The sequence below is a fragment of the Sitophilus oryzae genome, unplaced genomic scaffold (assembly GCF_002938485.1).
Source record: "Sitophilus oryzae breed Bouriz unplaced genomic scaffold, Soryzae_2.0 scaffold_1576_pilon_pilon, whole genome shotgun sequence".
Classification (NCBI taxonomy): Eukaryota; Metazoa; Arthropoda; class Insecta; order Coleoptera; family Curculionidae; genus Sitophilus; species Sitophilus oryzae.
Window position 1 is genome coordinate 13,920,689 of NW_022146254.1, and position 25,096 is coordinate 13,945,784.

At 31.6% G+C, this 25,096-nt stretch overlaps 1 protein-coding gene across 2 annotated transcripts; it reads right to left on the reverse strand.

Moving 5' to 3' along the window:
- Positions 1-5,030: 5,030 nt before the first annotated feature.
- Positions 5,031-25,044, reverse strand: LOC115879140 (E3 ubiquitin-protein ligase Mdm2-like). Of its 2 annotated transcripts, XM_030895806.1 has the most exons (7): positions 24,898-25,044; positions 24,068-24,226; positions 23,863-23,999; positions 20,225-20,413; positions 17,582-17,647; positions 13,890-14,121; positions 5,031-8,857 (listed from the first exon to the last, which is right to left on the reverse strand). In XM_030895806.1, the coding sequence occupies exons 1-7, from the start codon at positions 24,923-24,925 to the stop codon at positions 8,322-8,324; spliced, it is 1,347 nt and encodes a 448-aa protein (XP_030751666.1). In that variant the 5' UTR covers positions 24,926-25,044; the 3' UTR covers positions 5,031-8,321. The 2 variants fall into 2 exon arrangements, with proteins under 2 accessions (XP_030751666.1, XP_030751667.1); XM_030895807.1 differs by lacking the exon at positions 17,582-17,647.
- Positions 25,045-25,096: the final 52 nt, after the last annotated feature.

Consider the following 25,096-nt stretch of genomic DNA (forward strand, 5'->3'; position numbering starts at 1 on the left):
CATTTTGAGCCATGATTGGGCAGCTTACCTTCTTAGTTGGGCCGTATACTTACTTTTACAGCCTCGAAGAATTTACGATAATCGTGATGCGTGGCGTACTCTTGAATCTGATTCGCTTTTTGTGACCACCAGTTATCCTTTACTTGGCGCAGTTCTCTTCGAAGCGTGTTGTTGGCTGCTTTAAAGTTGTCTACCAGTCTTGGATTATGTGGATTTGCAGTGACGGCTTGATATGCTCTATGCTTTTGTTCCAACAAAGCCTGTATATGCGGTTGATTTTCGTCAAACCAGTCTGGTTGTTTCTTTTGTTCGACTTTCCCAGTACTGCTTCGCTGGTTTTATGAATCGCATCCCTTAATTGTGTCCAGCCTTGTTCAGCTTCCAATACTGAGATTGAAGTTATCGGTGGAAGTGATTCTTTGATGGCTTCCCGGAGGGCGTCGGCGGTATTGTTGTTTTCTAGACCCCGTACGTTCAATCTGGTCATGTTGTTTTGCTTTTTACAGCGTGGATGTTTGGGTTTTATCTGGATTTTCATTTTTGAAATTAAAAGTCGGTGGTCAGTGCCGCATTCGGCATCTACTCTAGCATTTGTGAGCCTAACATCTTTTAGATGCGTCCTTCGAACGATTATGTGGTCCAATTGATGCCAGTGGCCTGATCTAGGATGTTTCCAGGTACCTTTAAACTTGTCCTTCAACATGAACCACGTATTGGTGATGCAAAGATTATACTCTGCGCATGTTGTTAATAAGCGTTCACCATTGCTATTTGCGTTTCCCATTCCATGTTTTCCCAATACGTCAGGCCATATTTCCTGTTGTTTGCCTACACGGGCATTAAAGTCACCTAGCAAGATGATTCGTTCGTGCTTTGGAATTCGTTGAAGGGCATTTTGTAAAGCTTGGTAAAATTTATCCTTATCTTCAATTTTAGCGTCAAGGGTGGGAGCGTAGGCACTAATGATGTTGACGTAAGTTTTGTCTGATATGGGGTACCTTAGGGTCATAAGACGTTCGGAGACACCAATAGGTACTTCTGTTAACTTGGTGGCGATTTCGTTTTTGATCGCAATGCCTACACCATGAATTCTCCTGTGTGTTGCGGGATGACCTTTCCAAAGAAGGTGTAATGCTCCTCAGTGAGACTACCTTCATCTGCAAAGCGTGTTTCGCTTAGAGCGGCAACATCTATATTTAATCGGTGGAGTTCCTGTGAGACCAGTGCTGTTCTTCTCTCTGGTCGATTTGAATTTATCTTGTCCAGTAGAGTGCGGACGTTCCACGCCGCGAACGTGAAACATTGATGTTTTTGTTTCTCCGATGATACGCTCGAGTAGGCACCCCCTCCCGGAGATCCGATTGAGGGGGTATTTTACCTCCGGACGATAATTTTGTCCCACTCGAATGTTCCATCATTGCTGTGTGTAAGCTGCGTGAAAAGGTTTAACTGTGGCGGTTACGCTGCCGCACAGTTTTGGCTGCAACTGTAGCACGGGATGGCTATGGCACAGTGAGGACTGCGACGATAGTTCCCTTGTGCTACGTTCTCGGCCGGCTAGGTGTATTTTATTACTCCTTTTCCCCAGAAGATGGTAGGTCTGAGGGTTGTATAAGGTTATACCGCCTATACTCGGACGTCAGAGCCTCGTTTGTGTAAACAGGGTGCACCACGTGAAGGTGAGGTTGACTTTTGGGTAAGCTAGGCTATATGTATCGCTTCAATACCCCTTGCACCCCAGAAGCTCTTAAGAATTAAGATTCTTGAATGAGTAATTTTTTATTACGTTTCTTAAATTCTAGAACTGGCTAATATCCTTGTCTAATATGTTTAGGTGATAAACCAGGGATAAACCTGTAGCCCCTGTAGCCCGTCTGGCGCGTTGTAAAAGGGCATTTATAGAGAGTTTTCGCATAGTTAACTTGGGAACCTACTCTAGTTATTGAAGAACAGTATAAAATATAAGTGATTAAGATTACCTTAAATCGGGCAGGACATTTTTAAGCAAAAAAAATTGTTGGATGGCATTTAAAATTTAACAAATCCGGATTATCTGAGTCGCCAATTATTATCCAAGCTAGGATATACATACCCTGTTTTTTTTCTCAAGTAAATATTTCGACAGACGATGACAGAAAAAAAGCAGATGACGTTCATACCAATCCATTTATTTCACTAAAAAAAGTTTCTAATATTTTTTAAGTTAACTATAGATGGGTTTATATACAGGGTTGTTCACCACATACGACACGGAGTATTGTAGCGAGTAGATTTTTCCAAATTGTAAGTCTTGAGTTCGTTAAAGAACTATTAAGCTACAATTTAAAAATATGTTTACAAGATACAGAATGTCCCAAATAAGTAAAAAATATTATAGTTGTATTTTTTTAAATGGATTTTATTCTAATTTTAGGTTCTACGATTGAAATGAAGGTAAATTTAATTTCACACGTTTTTATCACACTTAAACCTTACCGTTTTTGAAATATTTTCAATTTTATGAAATTGCAGTAAAAATTTTAAAGCTTATTCATTTCTCCAAGGCTATCGAAGTTTTTAACACTAAATATTTACTGAAGTTTATTTATTGATCAGATATTATGTTGCAATAATAAACAAAATACTACCTTATACAGAGTGTCTAAAAATTGATATCAAATAATTACTAGCTTTAAACGGCAATAACTTGTTTAATTTAAATGGAACACCCTGTATATTTTACGGGAGTCAGATGCGCAATTTAATTGTCTATCAAATTGTATTATACCATTTTTTACGTATCTCTTCAAGTTTTCGTAGAAAATGCATTTTCTTATAATTTAGACCTCATTTATCACTAAACAATCACCTACTTACGATACATATGTCCCTTGTTGTAATAATGTTTACTTTTGACAAAAGAACCTTTTAACTGAAAATAGCTTTGAAAAAGACGAGAATACACGTCAAAACGTCGTCAATATTTTAAATAAAAGGTTTTTTATTTCCTGGTTCTAAACCTGTGAGCGCCTTTCACTTATTTAATTTAAAAAATGTTTCTATTTGTTTAAATAAAATCTATATCTTTTAAAATTACTTTTCTTTTAAATTTGTATATTTTTAAATTTAATTATTTTTTTTTATCCTAGTCCTAAACCTGCGAACGCCAGAACGAAAGAAAAAAAACCCAGAAAATAACCAGCGGTTCTCAAAATTTAAGCAAAAAAAAAATTTTTTTAAAAAATTTTCTCAGAAAAGTAAAATAACAAATAACTATTTTGGACTTATTTGAAAAACGGTAAAGAGAAAATATGTATGTTTCTTTTATCGAGATCTACCAGCCCTGAAAATATTTGCACTTATTTAAGACTCACCCTGTATAACACAAATGTACGTAAATCTACCATATTATTAAATTAAAGATTTAACACCCTGTATCTCGAAAACGAATGTTTTGCGGACACATATTTATATAGGCTCTTATGCTTTTAAATCTATGACTTTATGTTTATTTTTGAACCCTGAATATGTACCTGAAGTATTGACATTTTCTCATAAATCACCCTGTTTAAACTACTATCCCTTCTTTTTTGAAATTTGATTAAAATACGTAAGTATAATTTTATTAAGCAATACTGAAATTGCGCTTTTTTATTACAAAACTGGCATAATGTTTATAAATTAAGAATATTTCTTTATAAGAAATGAATTGAAGAATTGTTCAATAAATAAAATTAAACAGAAAAATCCAAATAAGTACTGATACAACTAAAATAAGGTATTATTCTACCAAAACTCCTAATCGCAAAGGAAATGCTGTGACTCATCCAAACGAACCCAACAAATGTATGGGCTATAAATGGCTTTTATCGAAAAACGAAAACACTTTTTAAAAGACAAAACAGTCAGTATAAATCCGTTATATAAAAGGAATTAAAAAAACATAAAAATAATTCATAATCCTATAATTTAAAAGATAGAAATTAGGAATAGAAAAAGTTTGTAATAAAAAAGGTCAACAAACTGTAACAATTTTAATTTTATTTATCCAGATCCAGTTATTTAATCTGATATTCCTAATTAATTAAAGTAAATAATAAAAAATTTATATTTGAAAAACAGAAAAATGTTTTTTTTTGCCATACAAAAAATAAAAGAAGTATTAAATTTTTTTTCATTTTTTAAAAAAAGTTTAATTTTCCAAAATAATGATTAGATTATATTTATTCCCTTTAAGAATTTAACAAAAAGCCCTTTTGTGTCAAAAATGACACCCTAAAAAGCAAATTCTATATTTCTTCTGATTTGCCGATCTTTTTTTGCCCGAACATATATATGTTCTGGTACTTGGTCTTAAGAAGATTCTAATTTATTTCATATTGAAATCCATCTTTTTTTTAATCATTCTATAATTAATGCATAACGAAACTAAAATAATTTACTTTATATTACTCTAATTCTTGATAAGATTTATGTCAATTTTTAGTAAATGATGTCTAGAGATTAACCTCGCCAAAATTAGCATCCATTGTCATTTCCCAGCCGTCTTTGACGCCGTTTTTTTTTGCACCATTATCCGGTAGTACTTTTTAGGAGTATGAAATAATAAAAAATTTAAAACATATTATAATTTATTATATACTATAAAAATAAACTCTTATTAAATAAAATAACAATATCACAGTCACAAATTATTATTTAAGTACGTCTTTGTACATACAACACTAGGCAACCAGTTAATTCCCGTCTCCCGAACGCGTATTTAGGGTTGCCTATACTAACCTTTTAAATTTTAACTTCACAAAATATCAAATAAAATCTCTATTTACACCACACACGAATCATGGACCTACTGTTCTTGAAATAGCTGCTATCTTTTCAAATAATTCTTGATATTTTCTTTGACAAAAAAATGTTTTTTTCTTAAAATTTTGACGAATGCGCCAGGATATACCATTTTTTACTTACGAACGAACTTCCACCACAAAAATAATTTTCTAAAACTCGCCTATCACTCTGGAAAATGTGGTGAAATAAAAGAGTATGTTTGAAGTTTGAAAAGGAAATTTTTATTGTTTCTAATAATCGAAATTGCACAAATCATTTCATGATTGGGAAAAATTAGAAAAAGTAATTTCAAATTCACATTTTCTTTTTTGATTTTTTTTAAAATAAAAACCGGCCTAAAATTTTTTTACAAAAGATCGAATTAGTATTTTTATGAAACTAAAGCATAAAAATCAATTCAAAACAAATCTAATTGAAAAATTATAATCAAAAAGGGGAGAATCTAAAGGCAAAAAGTCATACAACTTGTTTTTTTAAGGGATTTCAAAAAACAAGCGTTCTAAATAGCCTTAAGCCACACACGTAATTATTAAAAATAACAATAATAACCTCTTCAAAAATTTAAGAGCTTTTATTAACTGAAAATTAGAATAATATATTACTTTATCGATTTTTAAAATGATATTAAATATTTTATTTACAATAAAAACAAACAAGAAAAAAAAACGCTTCAGTCTTAGACTCTTAAATTTTTGTAGAGTCTTTTTAAATATCTATATTCATTAAATAAATTATTAATTTCTTCTGTACACCTATTATTTTTTTTTCAATATATCAAATTTTCTTAATTAAAGAAACGATCATAGTGCAAATACAAGGAAAAAATATACAATTATTCTAAAAAAGGAAATTTGGATTTATAATATAATTTGGTTGGTTTGATTGAACTAGGTTCAAAAATATATCAAAATTAACAAATTTGTCTCGTTTTAGCCCGTAATACCTTCGAAAAATACACAAACCGACGCTATTAGTACAAGTTATTATGAAAAAATAACGTTGATAAACATAATTAACAAATTGTTAAAAAACATAAAGTAAACGCAAAACAATTTCCGATGAACACAGTCAATAGATGACTTACGTTACGCCTATTTAATTCTATGTTATTGTCAAACATTAATTAACACTTTTTCAATTTTAATAGGCGTTTATATTTAACGGTTCTGCTGCCATTGGTTTGACGTTGTCACTTTTTCCATTATTTCCTGACACTTCCCTACGAATTTCATGAAAATACATATCTGTACCCTAGAAACAAATTATTAAGTCCAAAATTGGCATATTTGAGATAATATATGTAATAAGGAAAAACACACTATATGATAAAAATGTTTTTGTGAGAAATTAAGAGTAAAAGTTGCTTTGTTATCTCGATCACATTGAAGATACTGTTTTTTTAGTCTGTATCTTCGTTATTTTGCTGTAAATCTAAATTTTGACGATATGTTAAAAATTATATTTAGAAAAAAATACATATACTGTGTTTCTCCTTAAGACAGCCGAGTTTGGCTCAAGCATCTTTGGTTACAGTGTTGCCAGAATTGAATGATTTCCTTCAATATGAAGGATTTTACAGTCAACTTTCGTCGAATGAAGGGATGAAGGATTTTTATCCAAAATTAAGATACGTTTTTATCTTTCAACACATCTTATTACACACATATCATAGGTAAACCAAAGTTATTGATATTGAAAAGAAATAAATATGTAAATGGAAAATGGAGTCTTGTATGATTAATAATTATTCTCTGTTCAGGCAGTCATATTTATAAGCAATGGGTTCAGGCATTATAAGCAATGAATTTTTTGAAACATACTTTATAATACTGCTGTCGAGTATCTATCACGGCATATTTGATCGTGTTATTTTTTTTTAATAAAAAGTTTATGTACCTAAATACATCGCTATCCAAAAATTACCAGAAATAAGTTTTTAAAAATTTTCTCCTGATTAGAAAATAGGTAAAATACACGAAATTTGGTGATTTTTCACAAGATCTGGAATTTTTGGTGAAGTTGAAGGAATATGAAGGTTTTTTAAGGCTCTGTATTGAAGGAATTCGAAATTTCTGGCAACACTGTTTAGTTAGTATAGTATGTTATGTCTACAGGTTGTCCACAGTGACCAAAATTGATTTTGACCGTTTTGCTCTTATAGGGTATTCAATTTAAACTTACTACACATAGTAAATTGGTTCCAGATTGCAATATACATACATGTTTTATAATTTTCTGTTAAATGTTTTGTTATTATATCAGTAATATACTTTTTTTTTTACTTAAAATGGTTTAGCTTCATTCATTTAATTAAATAAGCTTAATATAAGTCAAGTACTGTAAATGTTTCTACAAATCAAGTTGTCATTCAAAAAAATGTTTCAAAATAAGTTGTTCTAATACCAAATATTACAATCATAGGTTAAAAAATTATACTTGGACTATACTGGTTATAGACGAGACGGTGTGTTTATGCGACTGTCAAGCTTGTCTAGCCCATCTGACGAATACATACCCACTGTGTAGTTTGCACCAATAGAAAAACTTAACTAGATAATCTACCTGATCATTTTGATTAACTTGATATCATCCAATCCTTACGAGTTGTAAAAACATCTAAATAGTTTCCAAAGTACATTACTTGTTTTTCTGTTTAGAAATTATTAACAGAGACTAATAAGAACACAGCCATTGTCTTCATGTAACCTCAAAATTTGGTCGGAATTTGTTTTGCGTCTACTTTATAACGAGATTTTTGTTGTTAAAAGCGGCATTTCATAAAAAAATATGAGGGGAAGATACAAAAAAATTATAACGTTGCAATAATGAGAAAATGTATGCAGAACAGGAGTCATATTATTAAAAATTTTTGTTTTAGAAAATTAGAAAACTCAAAAATTGTAGCACTCGAACCAAGTTAAACATTAGGTTTGTTCCAACACAGAAATTTTTACCGTTCTAGAACGATAATTGGGACCTTTGACATCAAATTTGTGCGCATGTGTCGACTGAGACAGTTCTGTTACTATACCAAAATTAAATGTTGGTTATAACAGGTTATAACATTAAATATAATATTTAATTATGAAATTAGCTTTGCTTTATTTACTAAAATTTTAAATCATCTTTAGTGGTATATCACTGTCCTGTTGTTACGTCACTCATATTTAGTACAAAAATATAAAAATCTTTATATGTTTAAAAACGATAAAATACATACCAAATAAAACTTAAGGAATCAGCAAATAGCTAAAGAAATAAAAGAAAAACAATAATCAGTTGACACACAGTCTTAATACGCAGGTCAATTCTTCTGATTCTTGCTTTTAGGCTGGCATTGAAATGACCGTTCCGAATACGCTTCACAAACGATTTTTAAAGTTATCGTTCATTAAACGATTCTCTCGTTGTTGGAACGCATAAGCGTAACCGTACCAAGAACGATTCTCTACTATGTTGGAACAAACCTATTATCAGTATATTATTATATCATCCTAAGAAGTGAATATTTTGACGACCTTGTTGACCGACCTGTTACAGATCGGGCACCGTTTAATAGATTTCATCGTTTTCTTCGCGCAATCGTAACAGCAACACCTGTGGGCGATGTTCGTGTGCAAGAAGATGCTGTCTTTGGGCGCGCTGTTGCAGAACATGCACAGCTCCGCCTCCGACCGGTCGAATTCCGAACCGGACGCCCTCTCTTGCGACGCGCCCGAACTAAAACCGCTCGATTCCGACGAGAAGCTCGACTTGTCGACGGGAAAGGCCGACAGGCTCGACTTCTCGCCGATAGACGGCGTCGAGCTCGACGTATAGCCTAAATCGCGAGCGGTTTTCGGTTTTTTCGATGATTCGGTCCCCGAATCGTCGCTAGTACTCTCGGACCTAAGGCGTTTACGGCCAAAGTTGGAGCTTGTTTCCTTACCGCTAGATGGCTTCGGATCTTTAGATGTATCGGATTCGTACTGTTCGAGTTCCGTTAAAGACTGAGAGGTGGAAGGGGATATGTCTTCGTTTTTCGAATTACCTAGGAAAACATTGAAAATCTAGTTTACGGAAGTTTTTACAAAGTACACGTTGAGTGAGCTTTAAGTTAGCCTTGTTAGGAATAATAAACAACATTCTAAGATCATTCTTTAATATAGAACTTTCTGCACTAGTGTACAGGGCGTTTAGTCATTTTGGTTGAAATCATACGGTATCTCCGTTATTAGAAAATATAACAAGATGCGGTTTGCACAAACCTGTCCCACTTTTTTGCCAAACGGAAGATGCTGTAAACAAAACTTTCATAGCCCTCTTCGTTTGTGAGCTAAAGTATCTTTTCGAAAATTTTGTAATTTGAGACAGCCCCCGTATCTCCATTATTTGAGAAAGGTATCGAGAAGTTGAAAACTAAATCTTGTAGAACTTTTTACGTAGAATACAATGGCGCAATCTGTTTTTCTACGAAAAAAATATTTTTGAAAATATGAACTTAAGTTATGTTTTTTCGAATGTAAATCAACTCCCTGTATATTTATAAATCATATATATATGGTTCAAAATAACCGAGATACGGGGGGGTACCAAATTGCAAAATTTTCAATAAGACCCTGCAGCTAAGAAACGAAGAGGGCTATGAAAGTTTTGTTTACAGCATCTTCCGTTTGACAAAAACAGGACAGGTTTGTGCATACCGCACCTTTCTATCTTCACTGGTAACGGAGATACCTTATGATTTCAACTAAAATGGAACACCCTGTACAGTGCTTTCATTTTACGTTGTCCCACTATTTACTGATACCGAGGGTGCAATTTAAAAATCAAAAGTTGTAGTCATTTCCGGTGAAACCAGAAGCGACCGAAAACAATTAAATATGTCAATCAATCCAGATTTATGTCATATACTAACATACCAAATCTCGTTTTATCTGAAAAAATAAAAAGTTATAGGGGTGAGCCACTTTTGAGACGCACCCGGTATACACCCTGTCCGTTTGTCAAGAAATTAATTTGTCATTCTACAGGCTCTTCAAAAAACTGAACAGATTTGTTTAAAATTGCTAACAAAAACTTACTAAAGTAGTTCACTCTAGTACATTTGTAAAGGATATCAATATTAATTCTGAAAAACAGAAAAAAAATCTACATTTTCCAAAAATGTGCTGATACTGATGGTATTTTATATATGATGATATTTTGTGCTAAATAAAGCTGTCTAATTAAATATTAACAAAGTCTAAAACGTGAAAATAGTTCATATAGTTAAAAAAACAGCTGGGTATCTCATCAATAAACTAGGAAACTAAAAAATAAAAATATGTATTATTTGTAAGAAAATAATACATATTTTCGTCTGTTGAGTTAAACTAGTGTTATTTTGGAAAAAATACATATTTTTATTTTAAATTTTCGGTTTCATTGACAAAATACTCATCAATTAATTAATGAATTAATTAATTGTATTATAATTAAATTAATTATAATTAATTGTATTATAAAAAATAAACATGTCTAAAAGTTAGACTAACCATATACATTGATTTATTTTTACCCAGTATATACTAGCAAAATGTAAACAAACCCTTTGTTTATTTACAGTTTAATATTTTTATTTTCATCAAAAGCATTAAAGAATTGCATAAATCGAAGCAAATGACACGATCCCATTTAAAACAAAAACATAAATAGAGCAGTATATAATATCAAATGTATTTCTTAGATCTTATATTATCTACATGATCCAGACAAAATAAAATGGCGCGCTACTGGCCAAAATACTAACTTGTGAAAGGTCCTTTTAATTTTTATAGTAAACTGCACAAATCATGTACTTTATACATTCAGAATTCACAACGACAGAAAATTTAATTTACCTGACATATCTGTGAATTAAAATGACCGACAATTGTCATGTATAGTCCGGCCAACCAGAAAATACCTGACAGTAACAGTTGTGTCTCATTCTAACGACATCACATTCTAACGACAGACGATAACTGGTAGTGAAATGGCAAAGGGACCTATCTGTGTTTGCTAAAAATATCAGATAGCTCCCTTAACCATTTCACTACCAAACGGTCATTGTATGTATCCTCACGGACAGATCAAATGTCTAAACAAGGTCCATCAACGCCATTCAGAGACCCAGGACACTTCTGCTGCGTTGCAAAAGCAGTCACGAGGATGGCCACACAACGATGGGTGGCCAACAAATCTCCAGAATGATGGAGAAATTCACCAGGGCAGAGACAGATGCAAAAGTTCATAGAACATTCTCCAAAATTCACGGCAGACCTCAAAAGCAAACAAAGAAAAACAATCAAAGCTGTAGTGGGTCTACTATCAAGGCATTGTAAGCTGAATAGGCATTGCTAACGTGATTGACAGACGAAGCCATGTGCAGGTTCTCTCAATCTGAAAAAGAAACGACAAAACATATTTTATGTCGATGTGACAGCCCGGAAAATGTGCGATCCTGTGTAATAGACAATGATAGGCCATTGACAGAGAGGTACATGGAGGGTTCAGTTTCCAACTTGCTAGACTTTTTGAAAATGACAGAAATGGAGAATGTAACTTAAGGATCAGAAGAGGACCACGCTAGATCTGAAAAGGTCGCAGTGGATCAGGCCGATAGCCACCTCGAAGAATTTAATCTAATACTCATGAACAGACTTAAATTATACAGGATTATTCACCATATACACCACGGAGTATTGTAGCTAAACGATTAGATTTTTACAAATTGTAAGTTTTGGATTCGATGAAGGACTAGTAGAGCTACAATTTAAAAATATTTTTACAAGATACAGAGTGTTCCAAATAAATAAGAAATATCAAAGTTTTATTTTTTTATATAGTTTTTAACGCCCTGTATATTATTACGTTTTTTAGTTTCTATGATCAAAATAAAGGTAAATTTAATTAAGGTTTACCGCATTTTAATCTTACAGTTTTTGAAATTTTTACGTTTTTGTCCAAATAGTTTTTAAAACTAATATTGTACTGAAGTTCTTCTACTTACTAAATTTTGTGTTGCAATAATAAAAATTATACTACCTTATACAGAGTGTCTAAAAATTTATTTCAAATAATTACTAGCTTTAAACGGCAATAACTTATTTAATTTAAATGGAACACCCTGTATATTTTACGAGAATCGGATGCACAATTTAATTGTCTATCAAATTGTACTATACCATTTTTTAACTATCTCTTCAAGTTTTCGTAGAAAATGCATTTTCTTATAATTTAGACCTCATTTATCAATATACCCATGGAATATTGACATTTTAGATTATTTTTAAAGATATAACAAATTTTCAAGTATAGATACTAATATTATCGATATAGTTCGCTAGTTTTATTAAAAAAACCTATTTAAATATTTGTTAAAGAGGACCAATAAATACGATCCCAGTATTCAAACTACATTAATTGACTGTTTGCGTTGATTAATAATAATTGATCCAAATACTAAAAAAAATGAATTTTGTATATGTATAGTGTGGTAAAAAGTAATACCTTAGGTCTAAATTATAAGAAAATAGATTTTGCGAAAACTTGAAAGGATAGGTAAAAAATGGTATAATACAATTTGATAGACAATTATATTGTGCATCTGATTCTCGTAAAATATTCAGGGTGTTCCATTTAAATTAAACGTTATTGCCGTCTAAAGCTAGTAATTATCTATACTAATATATAAAATCCTTAAGTGACTGACTCACTGATTAATCACGATCCTGCTCAAACCACTCAACGTAAGAAGCTCAATTTTGGCATAGAGGTTGATTCTAGGGTGTAGAGGTTCGATAGGAAGGCATTTTTCGAAATTCCAGTTCCAAGGGGGTGAAACCACCCCTCAACTATTACAATATTTTTTATTTAAAAAACGGCCAAGTTTCCGAAAAAATGCTTAAGCAGGTATATTTTATTTTGTTTTTTTACATATTTTAAGATTTTTTAAAAATTTATACAGGGTGTTTCATAAAATATGACCACTGAGTAATCACGATTCTGCTTAAACTGCTTGACGTTTAAAGCTGATTTTTGGCAAACGGACTGACTGTGGGGTGTAGAGGTTCGATAAGGAGAGGTTTCTCGAATCTCAAATTCCAAGAGGGAGAAAACGCCCCTCAAATATTAGAATATTTGTTATTTAAAAAACGGTTAGTCTTTCGGGAAAACGCGTTGGACATGCATAATTTATTTTGTTTTTTTATATATTTTAAAATTTTTTAAAAAATCATACAGGGTGTTCCAAAAAGTTGGGTAATTGATTAACCACGATTCTGCTTAAACTGCTTGACGTAAAAAGCTTATTTTTGGCAAACGGATTTTTCTAAAATCAAATTCTAACGACATGATATATAATAATATCGCCATATTGTTTTTTCTCTTGCTGACATAAATTGGAGAAAATTTTATCCAGTTTGTATGTTAATGGAAATTCTTGCTTTGCTTTATCATCACCATTAGAAATGATTAATTCGACGCGAACGAAGTCGCGGGTACACGCTAGTTTAATATGAATTTTTAGACACTCTGTATAAGGCAGTATTATTTTATTATTGCAACACAATATTTGATCAATAAATAAACTTCTGTAAATATTTAGCATTAAAAACTTTCATTCCCTTGGAGAAATGAAGCTTTAAAATTTTCATTGCAATTTCACAAAATTAAATAAATATATTTCAAAAAGGAAATCAAATTTACCTTTATTTCAATCGTAGAATCTAAAAATAAAATAATATACAGGGTATTCCATTTAAAAAAAAAATACAACTATATTGTTTATTTGTCCTTCAACGAACCCATAACTTTTTTGTAAAAAGCTTATCGTTTAGCTAGAATACCCCGTGTCGTATGTGGTGAATAACTCTGTATAATAATCAAATACGTTACTAAAAAATCTTCGTTACTAAACATTTTTAATTGATAACTGGCATTTTTCTGTTTACATCTGGTTTGTATATCTTGGGTACCTTCGTTTTACAATCAGCTTTGTTTATTTACATTATTCGACCAAAGTTTAAACATTATTTAAACCACATTATCCATCCCCTTACCTTTACTACTCCTCACGTCCTCCGGCACGCAGATCCTATCGAAGTTCAGCGGCGGGCACTCCTGGCTCGATCCCACTCCCGAGTCCTGCGACAGTCCGCTCAGACAGTTCTGTAACGTCGACAGCTTGATGGCTTCCTGGGAATCCCGCGTCGTCGTTCCCAGCGACGTTTTGGCGTTGGCTTTCCTCCTGCGGGTGCGCTTCGGCCGCGGCGGGAAAAATTTCTTACGGTCCTGACGACAAAATACCAGAAAAAGGTGAGCGGGGTCGGGCAAAAAGTATAAAAGGGTTGACCTCGTAACACAGACACACTCGGGTAAGGGTGGCGACTGGATGAGAGCTGAAGGTGCGGATTGGTGGTTCTTTCGATTTTTTGCTGCTTTCTATTCGGGTGAGCGATTGGATAAACTGAATAATTGAAGTTTAACCAGATCTCTAAATACACTCAGATGCAAAAAAACGCAACGGAAAAATTTTTGGTCAAGTTTAAAATGTTATACAGGTTAATCGAAGAATTGTTTTTTACCCTATCTTTAAAACACCCTGCGCAATAATTTCGTGAGCAAATGTTACTAAAACATTATTTTTCGGTCAGAACCATGTCTCCTGAATATTTTATGTTTTGACTCATGTTAACATATGCCTTGCTTAATTTTTAAGAGCAAAATGAACTTGAAACAATGTCTTTAATTATCGTTATTCTTCATAATGAGGTGGCTTTGGTGATTACTGTTGTGTACGATTGAATATGGTTCGTAGTGTCGTAGAATGTGCAAAAGTCACCGATCTTGTTGAAGATGGCCGAAATTATGATTATTCGCTTGGTCCTTGAAGAAGAATGGAAAACATTACACAATATCTTCACACAGTGCACAGCGCTTCACACGGTGCACAAGCACAGTGCTTCGTCCCATGGACAAAAATCGACAAAAAAGTTAAAATTTACTAATATCTGAATATGTAATTTTATACTTATAGCAATATTCAACCATCCTGTATATTATTTTTCATAAACAGCGTTTTTTGTTAGCAAATATTTTCACTAAAAATAAATTTTGCGATCATTATCTTATCTGTGAAAAGAATATACATTCATAGTAGTTCTGTATATTATGGAGTTAAACGGTACGTACTTAATTGAAAGCCACTATGGATATTGTTAAACAAGATATTATGTACTTTAAATTTATTTCTAAAGAAGTTCGTGATTGTTTAGTTTTTATTTATTTTTTAAGATGATTCTAAAATGGGTATAAAAATTTTACGTTTTCAAACTTCAAAAAGGCATTTAAAAAAAACATATCAAAACATATCGTATTTATTGAATATTTTTGTTGTCATATTCATACACTTAATTTTTGTATAGTTCACCTGCGTCTGCTTGCGACGAACTTTATTTTATAATACTTTTCAGATGGAGTAAAATTGATAAGCAATGCCGATCTGGTTAATACTTGGCTTGATCATAAGTACAAGAACTCAAAATTATTTGTATTTCAAAAAATGTGTTCTTTATTAGATATTGATGAACCTTCCAGTCAAATGAGACACCACTTGTGCCTGAAAAAGCCCACTATGTTGGAGCAAAACGTCGCATAAAAAAAGTTTCCATCTTTCAATTTATTATAAAATCTCATACCCAAGAAAAGGAAAAATAATATATGGATATGATCTATTAAAGAGGTAACTATTAACATCCGAACCCCTCATACCAACAAAAAGAACAGTAACAACGCGAAAAAGTAACATAATTAGAAAATGATGTACAGAAATATCTTATATGTGAGGATACTTCATCTACCTGTGATACTATAAATTTGGAAGATTCTGTCAGCAGTGATTCTTCTGAATCAGAGTAGTTACGATCTATGCATTTTGTTGTCCTAAAGTAAATTTATAGTATCTTAAGTTTTTTTTTAATTAAATATAACAATAATGTTTCTTTTTCATTAAAGAAAAAAAATGTATCTTATATTAAGCTTATATTGTAGGAATCATGTTTTAATGTTATTGCAATTCTTTTTTAACACAGGGATTTATTTAATACTTACACCGTTTTCATAATATAAATTATTATTTCCTTAGATGGAACAGAGCTCCAACATTTTTATTATTTATAAGATTTTTTTTTCATAAACGTGGGACTAAGAACATCATCATTTAGTACAATGAGAGTACTCATCATTTGTGTCAAATAAACCTAGTTTGAATAAATTGCCTACAATAAAAGAGAAGTTTTGCATTTTTATCCTCTAGAGCCATATGTTCGAAGCACTGTGCGACGTTTACAGACAGTTATAAGAGCTGGAGGAAATAATTAAAAGTATTAAGAGTATTTTTACAAGTTTTTTGTTTGTTTGTACACTTAGTTATTACAGTTATTATTTTTAAATATCTTTAGTTCTGTTAATATTACTAATATTCATTAAAATCATGCCTGCAGCGGCTGCGTTGCTTTTTAACGTTTTTTAATATAGAGTTCTAATCAGCATCGATATATTATAATATTACGACAATGGTCACCAAAGCCACATCGTCATATTAAAAAATAACATCATAAAGTAATGATAGTTAAAAAAATTGCAAATTGTTGTTGGCAAGTTCATTTCGCTCTTAAAAATTAACCAAGGCATGTGCTGACCGAAAAGGAATCTTTAGGCAAATTTGTTGTATATTAGTAAATTACCACTACCAAATTGGTTTCCGTTGGATCAACCCAATGGTGTTACAATTTTTTTTTATTTTCTAGATTTTTTCTAGTGGCGAAAAACCCAGAAGTCTTTTCAAGAAATGAACCCACCACAGAGGTATAGACATTTCCTTTAAACATATTTAGTAGGCATAAGTTCAGAATATCTGAAGAATTGAAGAGAAAGCAGCTCAAAATGTACTTTGTTGTGATTTAGATCATTAAAAAATATACTGTGCATAAAAAAGTTACCGTTCTTTTTTATTATCCCAAAAATATAAGAAAACATAAAAAATATCCATATTATCTAAATTTCTGATCTAATGTTTAAAAAAGAACAGTAACTTTTTCTTTTTTACTGTAAATTGCAAAACAAAAAAACGCACACTGAAATTTAAAATTATTTACAATGTTAGATAATGAAACGATTGTGCAATAGAATAAAATTCCAGTCATTAGTACCGAAAGATAAAAATGTACATAAAAATAAATAACTCGAGATATTTCCGTACATTTTTATCTTTTAAAATAAAACTTCATTCAAGCTTATAGTCTGTCCAAAGAGAGGGTCCTCGACAGTGACAGCGGTTGCCTGTCATTTAAATTCAAAGGGAAATAGAATTTTCTGTACTTTTTTAAATTATGTCGTCTGTCAAAATCTTCCCTCGTTCGTTGGACAGACTATATCTTTATTCAATAGCAGTTTTGAGTGTCAGGTAAAACGGAAGACCATCTAGAAAAACTGAAGGCAGTTCTCAAGACAGTCGTCCATCTAAACCCCATCTACACATAATATATTTTACCAGTCAGGTAAGATAAAAACTAGGGTACATATTACTGGAAGTTTTACCGGCGATTTTATCAAAATGAAACTGATAGTTAAGCGTTATGTGTAGAGGTGGCTTGAAGGAAACTGTATTTAATGCTGGAATTCATTACTCAAACTAAAAACCAAACACAAATTAAGACACCACGACAAACCCGATTTTCTCTTTTAAACGCACCTGATAACACGCTTGGCACAAGGGGAAACATTTGTACGTCTTATGCATCTTGCACAGCCGGCAGCTCTGTTAATCATTCAAAATCAAATTAAAATACTGCTCATCGCTGGACTCCTATGGTATCTAAATGCTATACCTATACCTAAATCTTACTTATACAGCTTTACCTATACAAATAGAATGCCGCCATTTTACCTGAGCCTATAAAGGCGGAGAGTGACCTGGGCCGAGCATTGTAATGTAACACTTTGCCAGTCAACGCCGTGAAATATTCGGTGAACCGAGTGGTTCGCGAACAACAACGTTGCGTTGATTGAAAGAATTGGGAAGATACGCAACTAATGAGCAAATTCGTGACAAGGCTGATTTTATTTCATCTTAAGTCTCATGTGCTGTACGGTGGAGCCTCTTATCGTTCTGCGGCCAACGCATAAAAGACACATTTTCTCTAATTCGGCTAGCGAAGGCATATCGAAGACGGGGTCGAACTGAAAGCATCAGTGTTGCCATATTAAAATGTGTAATATCTATAATAAGTTTGTCGAAAATATCTTTAAATAAAAAATCCGCGTTTATGTATTGAAAATGTATTCGTGTCAAACATAAAATAAACAACAAAAATAAAACTTCCTTCATACGTACTGAGTATTTCGTATGATCGAAAAAAGTCGTTCAATTGGCTTGGAAATTATAATTATTGACATTTACTATAACATTTTACATACATTTGACAATCCTGAAAAATGTTATTGTTAACCAAAGACTAAATCAATTTCTGAATTCGCTAACGCCAACTTATTTTTCATTAAAAAAATTACCAATTTTCGTAACTAGGTCGGCCATATTGAGGAACTTTTAAAAGAATTGTACTATAATAAATATAACAGATAGCTAGTCAGCACTCCCAATTTTTAGTTCCGACATTTTCTAAAGGCTGAAAAAATACTGGAGCGCATCGATTCGAGTATTTGAAACGCGATTTCACGTTTCAACTGGAACTTGAAACGCTTGTCGCGAGCAGCGAACAAGCGTTACATTACAGCGCTCAGTTCGAGTCAATTTTCGCCTTAATATTAGCAAAAAATAAAACAGATCTAAACACTAATAAAGAAAGAAATACTTATGCCTATAATATAAAATATTTTAACACAATATACCCAGTGTTCAAAGAAATTTAAGAATGCTTTTCAAATTAGTTGCTGTTTTTTACCTGATTTATGAGTCTATAACATTAGCAACAATTGAAACGCATCTGTATACCAATTATTAAAAATACTATTTAGGACTATAATTTTAAAATATTTTAGCACAGTATGTCTTGTAAGAAAATAAATATACATTCTGTTATAAATCTATTAATTTAAAAAATTCTGATATGATTTAGATTTAGAGACATTGTATAATATAAAACCTATTTAAATTAATAAATTAAAAAAATCTAAAAATATTTAAGAAAAGCAATGTGTATTTTTTTGTGGACATACTCTAACTATACCTTAATATTTTTTATTGTAACACCGACCAAAAGGTAAATAAAATATATAAACTACAGAAAATTAATAAAAGTAAAAAAAGAAAGTACTTACTCTTTCTTTATAAAAAAAATATTAAAATAAAAAAAGTTATACGATCAAACTAGCTCTGAACAATAACAAACAAAGAATTCGTAGAACCCTTTAAATGTCGACATTCAAAGCTGGCTTGATTTAAAAAAAATGCTAATAAAAATGGTGTTATTTACCTGACCGCAGCAACTACCATATCAGAAGGAACGCAATGAAGTTCTTTTTAATATTTAAAGAGTCCCAACTTTATTTATACACGTTATTATAGTCCTTACTAAGAGGGAAAATAATGGCTTCATGAGCAGCCATATTTCCCAGCAAAAATCAAACACACTGTATGTCCCTACATTTATTTTTGAACAGCAAAAATCGCGTACCACACAACACTGCTTACTACTCTAAATGTCGAATCATAGTTTTACCACTACGACGAGCGTTTGACAGCAGATAGATGGCGCTGGAAACTGTCTATGCGCAGTGAAAAAATCACTCGAGATATGTTTGACAGAAGAGCTGTCATGCTAAATGACATAGCTGGAAAGTTTGGGTCAAGGATATCAATATGAAATTTGGTGCAACTTTGTAAGATTTAGTGCAACTTTAACAGAACTGTAATAGGAGATAATTTTATCAATTTTTGACAAAAGTTGCTAAATTATCCAGTTCATAATCATTGGTAAATATTTGGTTTTAGATGAAAATAAGTAGCAGAAATTTAATAAACATTTCTTGCTTTCGGTTTCTAAGGATTTTGTAGATGAATAGGAAAATTGATTAGTATTTTTATTGGAAATATTAATATACAGAGTGAATTAAAAAGTTTGCAAACAAATGGTCAATATTTCTATCAGTGAGTCAAATAAAAAGAAAAAGATTATGCAGAAAATTAGGGAAATGTCTGACAATCTTGAAAAAATCGGTTTTCTTAGCAAGCTGGTTGATTTAAATGAAAGAAGAGACAATCAATTCAGCTATAGGAAGTTTTTTTATGCAAGAAAGTGCATAAAACATTTAACAACAGTTTCCAAAAATCACCCATCTGATCTACCCTCAAAGCCCCATTGTTCTGAATATCTACCTGAAAGCATTTTTCACAATATCTGAAAAGAGGGTTGTCGTTTTCACCTCTGCACTGCACACAACTCGTAAAATCTGTCCTACCCAAAGACGTTTCGTCCGACGAGCTGTCAGAGTCCTCCACGTCGGTCACCCAGACCTCCAGGTCGCTGTCGCAGATCACTGATACGGCTGCCGCTAATACCATGTCCTATGAAAATGACATTTGTAAATATGAAAACAGATAATACGTTTTACCCATTGAAAAAAACTGGAACTTTTAGGCGAATCAATAAAAGTTGGCGTGGGGTGCACGTATCATAATATTTGACGAATGTACCTCGCCATGTTGCCAGAGTGTCAAATAAATTCGTAAAAAAAATTTTGTCACCGATTGTCCACTTCAATTTTAGATGTATAGGCTTGGTGCATCAGAGAATATCGTAAACAAATAGTATATCCAAATAGACGGATTTAAATAACGAGTATACGTAATCTGTGAAAATTCTAAAAATAAAATAAAAAAGTAAATATTTTGGTATCTTCAGAATATCCAACTTGTATTATAATTTCTAATTCCAGCTAAAAACCTTTTTAGAAGAGTTCAACTACGGTAGCGAGCATAGTTTTAATCACCGGTTTTGCTTGTGGAATCATAATTGGGGCTATTTCGGCTATAACGAAATTTTTTAAAGGTACATAATTATAATTTTAGAAGACGTTCATAAAACATTTAATAACTAATCAATTAAAAAAAGTATACCATTAATATTGCAAATTATATTTTATCCTCTCAAGAGCTAGCAACGTTTTCGAGAAAGTATTTTAAAACGTCTGGCTCTTTGATATATTATCTTTTACTATGCTCTCTGGAACAGCATGCGGCCCAGATCCTATATTTTTTATTAATTTGGTCCTATAAATTCTAGTATTGAATATACATCGAACATGTCTCCATAGCGCAGTGCGTAGAGTTTCCCACCACGAACCGGTGATTCAGAGTTCGAATCCGGGTCAGGTCAAAGACTTTTTTATCTTTTTTTCGTTTATATTCTGATAGTAAAGTATTAAATAATTCTGGTAATTAAATACAAACAAATATTTTTTTTTAAATTTTATATTTATTAGATTTATACTATGTAAATGAAGTTATTATAAGTTTCCTGAATAAAAACTGAAAAATGTAAAGTTCTAGGTAATTGTTTAACATTAGTCTTCACTTTTTGTAAGATTCTACTCAGAGTTAAGGTTTCCAATTTTCGGGATAGCTATAATACCGGGATTGATGATTGAGATTATCAGAATGAGACATTTAATCTAAAGAAATGCTTAATAACAACGCAGCTGCATATATATCAAAAAGAAAATGAGAAAGATCTTTATTAAAATAGGCAAAACAAAGTTAACATTCATATTTAATAAGTAAAAAATACAATTCCTGTTGCAAAAAAAATAAAATATAGCAAACACGGAAATGTAACTTTTAAATATTGACATTCTGCTTCGTACAAATAAAATATAATCTTTGATAGACGTATAAACTATATTTTTCGACATTTTCGGGATCCAGAGATTTAGAGGATAAACATACATCGCGATCCCGAGACTTTGAAAACGAAGTTTTATTTATAAAAAATTTAATTTGGTAATAGTTTCGAGAGACCAAATTCAACTTTTATTGATTTTTCTATAGCTCGAATTTGGGGTGTATTAAATTAAAAAAGGTACCCTCAGAGAAAGAAGGGAACATAGGGCTTTTTAGGGCTATTAAGTCATAAAACTTTCCGACAAGTTTTAACAGGGTAGAACACGCTTCTCAATGTGCTAATTTGATATTGTTGTACGTAATTCCAGCTAATTACAAGACGCTTTGGTTTATACTTTTATATTTGAAGTGAATATATCAATAACGTGTATTTTGTATGACATTTTTATTGTAATATGTATCCTATAGTATGTTCCCGAATTGTCTTTACAAGAGGAAAAAAAAAACTTTTTTATTATTGACATTTTAATATACATTCTTCATAAAAAAAATTACTTCTTCTAAAATGGTTAATCCAGTTTATATTGTTCCAAATTTCTACGGCGTTTTAGAGAAAATTTAAAAAAAATGGTAAAAAAATTGAAAAATGGAATTTTTTTGATTTTATAATTTTCGATCAGCATTGTTTATACATAGTTTATTGGGATGTGCCCTATTTTTTTTAATTTATTATTATTTAGTTAATCTTTCAAAAAATGACTAATTTTTTAATATACAGTATGTCCCCAGATTGCCTTTAGAGGAAGAAAAACTTTATTATTGACATTTTGAGAAAAAACAATTATTCATAAAACATTTTCCTTGTTCTAAAATGGTTAATCCCGTTTATACTTTCTAAATTTCCATACCGTTTTAGAGAAAATTAAAAAAAAAACATGAAAATATACCTAGTTGATTTTTTCAAAGTCCTAAAAAGCAAAAGCTTTTTTGCCTTTTTGTGGTAATACAATTTAGATTCCAATCTCTGATAGATGGTTATCATTAATTTTTATTAACGTCATATTTTTGAAGGATTTGAAGGACATGTTTGAACTAGTGTAGTTTGAAATGTTGAAAAAGTAATAAATTAAAAAATAGTTTTTTACGTGTAACAAACAGATTTTTATGCGTAAAAAATAGTTTATTACGCGTAAAAATAGTTTTTTATGTGTAACAAATAGTCCTATACGCGTAAAATAAAAAATTAATAAATAATTTGATTCACTTACACAAAATTTGTATTAAAATATCAATATTTTCTATAAACACGTGGACTGCTCGCAAATACACGTCGCGTCACTATGCAATTCAAAGCTGTAGGCTATCCTTACCACTAGCTTCTGAGTCACGGCCGTCTCGCTGACTCGTGTGTCACGACCTTGAATTTTTAATCCCAGCGCGCGTAAAGAAATTTCACTTCAAAAAACAGGTGAGATGTAACTTATAAAAAAGCAAAACCTTCAAAGCCTCACCCTGTAAATAAACAAATGGGTTGTTTATTTACAAGCTTCCAGCCTCCAGGTTGTATCATCAAATTTCTTAAAACTCCTCTATGCTCGCTTATTTCTTTGAAAATGTACCTTTGAATTTCAATAAGATTTAAAACTTATAAAAAGCAAAACCTTCAAAGCCTCACCCTGTAAATAAACAAACGTGTTGTTTATTTACAAGCTTTCAGCCTCCAGGTTGTACCATCAAATTTCTTAAAACTCCTCTATGCTCGCTTATTTCTTTGAAAATGTACCTTTCTATTTCAATAAGATTTAAAACTTACAAAAAGCAAAACCTTCAAAGCCTCACCCTGTAAATAAACAAACGTGTTGTTTATTTACAAGCTTTCAGTCTCCAGGTTGTACCATCAAATTTCTTAAAACTCCTCTATGCTCGTTTATTTCTTTGAAAATGTACATTTCTATTTCAATAAGATTTAAAACTTATAAAAAGCAAAATCTTCAAAGCCTCACCCTGTAAATAAACAAATGTGTTGTTTATTTACAAGCTTTCAGCCCCCAGGTTGTACTAACAAATATCTTAAAATCCTCTATGCTAACTTATTTCTCCGAAAATGTACCTTCCTATTTCAATAAGATTTAAAACTTCTACAATAAAAAAATAATAGTATTATAAAAACTTACCTCTGGATCGCTAGAAGAAAAATGATAAGTTTCGGCATCGTCCGACAAACTCGCCACTTCGTACTCAAACTCCAGTTCGTACTTGTCCAAGTCCGAGTCGTCCTGCGTTTCCGTATCCGAGGTATCCCTCACCACATCTAAAATTGTTTATTAGAAAATGCCTTAAATGTGCCCTCCCGCACAAGTAAGTCCAGGCAAATCCTACCAGTTTCCTTGTCCTGTAGACTATAAATGCTCTCCGTGTCATCTTCGGATGCCTTCGAGCTTTCGCTAGCCAGCCGAAAATAGTAACTTCTCGGCCGTTTTAGCTCTTTTATGTCCAATTCCAAGTCGTCATCTCTTGGTCTCTTTCTCCAGGGAGAGTCTGTTTAAGAAAAAATATATTGGTTTATTAAAAAAATGTATTTATTATGATATATCCAACAGACATTACTTTTAATGCTTGTAAATATGCTGAAATTACAGTTTAATCTAGTTATTTATACTTTATTATCAGTTGAGATTAAAACAATAATAGCTTTCAACATTACTGTATCAATTGTGTTTAATACAGTGCAATTCTGCTATAAATACTCTGATTAAATTTCAAGATTGTTTTTCAATATGGAAAAAAATGTCTAATTTACATAGAAACCACGTTTCTTATAAAATATAATAAAATACAAGTCTCGTGCAATTTATACCTACTTTTACGTACAAATAAAAGCCTATATATTTAATGATAATAGGTAAATTAATTTAAATTACAAGGACCTTTAAACATTTAAAAAATAGGTTATGTAAATATAAATAATAGAAATATTTTTAAGGTTCATCAATAATAAGTTTGTAAAAGAGTCGTTGGTAATAGATTAGTACCGAGTAAAACATATTCGTGGATGAAATAAAAGAAACATTTGATATCTTGAAAAATATAAAATGGGCATGCATGGGGGTCATATGGTGAAGTATGTAAAATTTGTTTACAAATATTTGGTACGTTTAATAGAACACTTTATAGAAGAAAAACACTATTAAAACCTAGAAGTAACATACCTGAAGATCTCTCTACCGTAGTGGACATATTTAATTTTGACTAGAAAACGTTTTCACTACTTCGATTGCATTTTGATAAAATAGACGCGTACAAACTTGTATGAACGCAAGTAGATTTTCCAAGAAAGATCTCCGGAAATTACCCGCCTATGTGACATAACAGTCATGCGCAGAACGAAATTACCAGTTATTTTCGATG

What these genes read in the sequence shown, in the direction of transcription:
- LOC115879140 (XM_030895806.1), bottom strand. Translation starts at nt 24,925, where the DNA reads ATGTCCACTACGGTAGAGAGATCTTCAG. An exon ending in TACGGTAGAGAGATCTTCAG is followed by an intron (nt 24,227 to 24,897) that starts GTATGTTACTTC and finishes TTTCTTAAACAG; the next exon opens with ACTCTCCCTGGAGAAAGAGA. An exon ending in TCTACAGGACAAGGAAACTG is followed by an intron (nt 24,000 to 24,067) that starts GTAGGATTTGCC and finishes AAACAATTTTAG; the next exon opens with ATGTGGTGAGGGATACCTCG.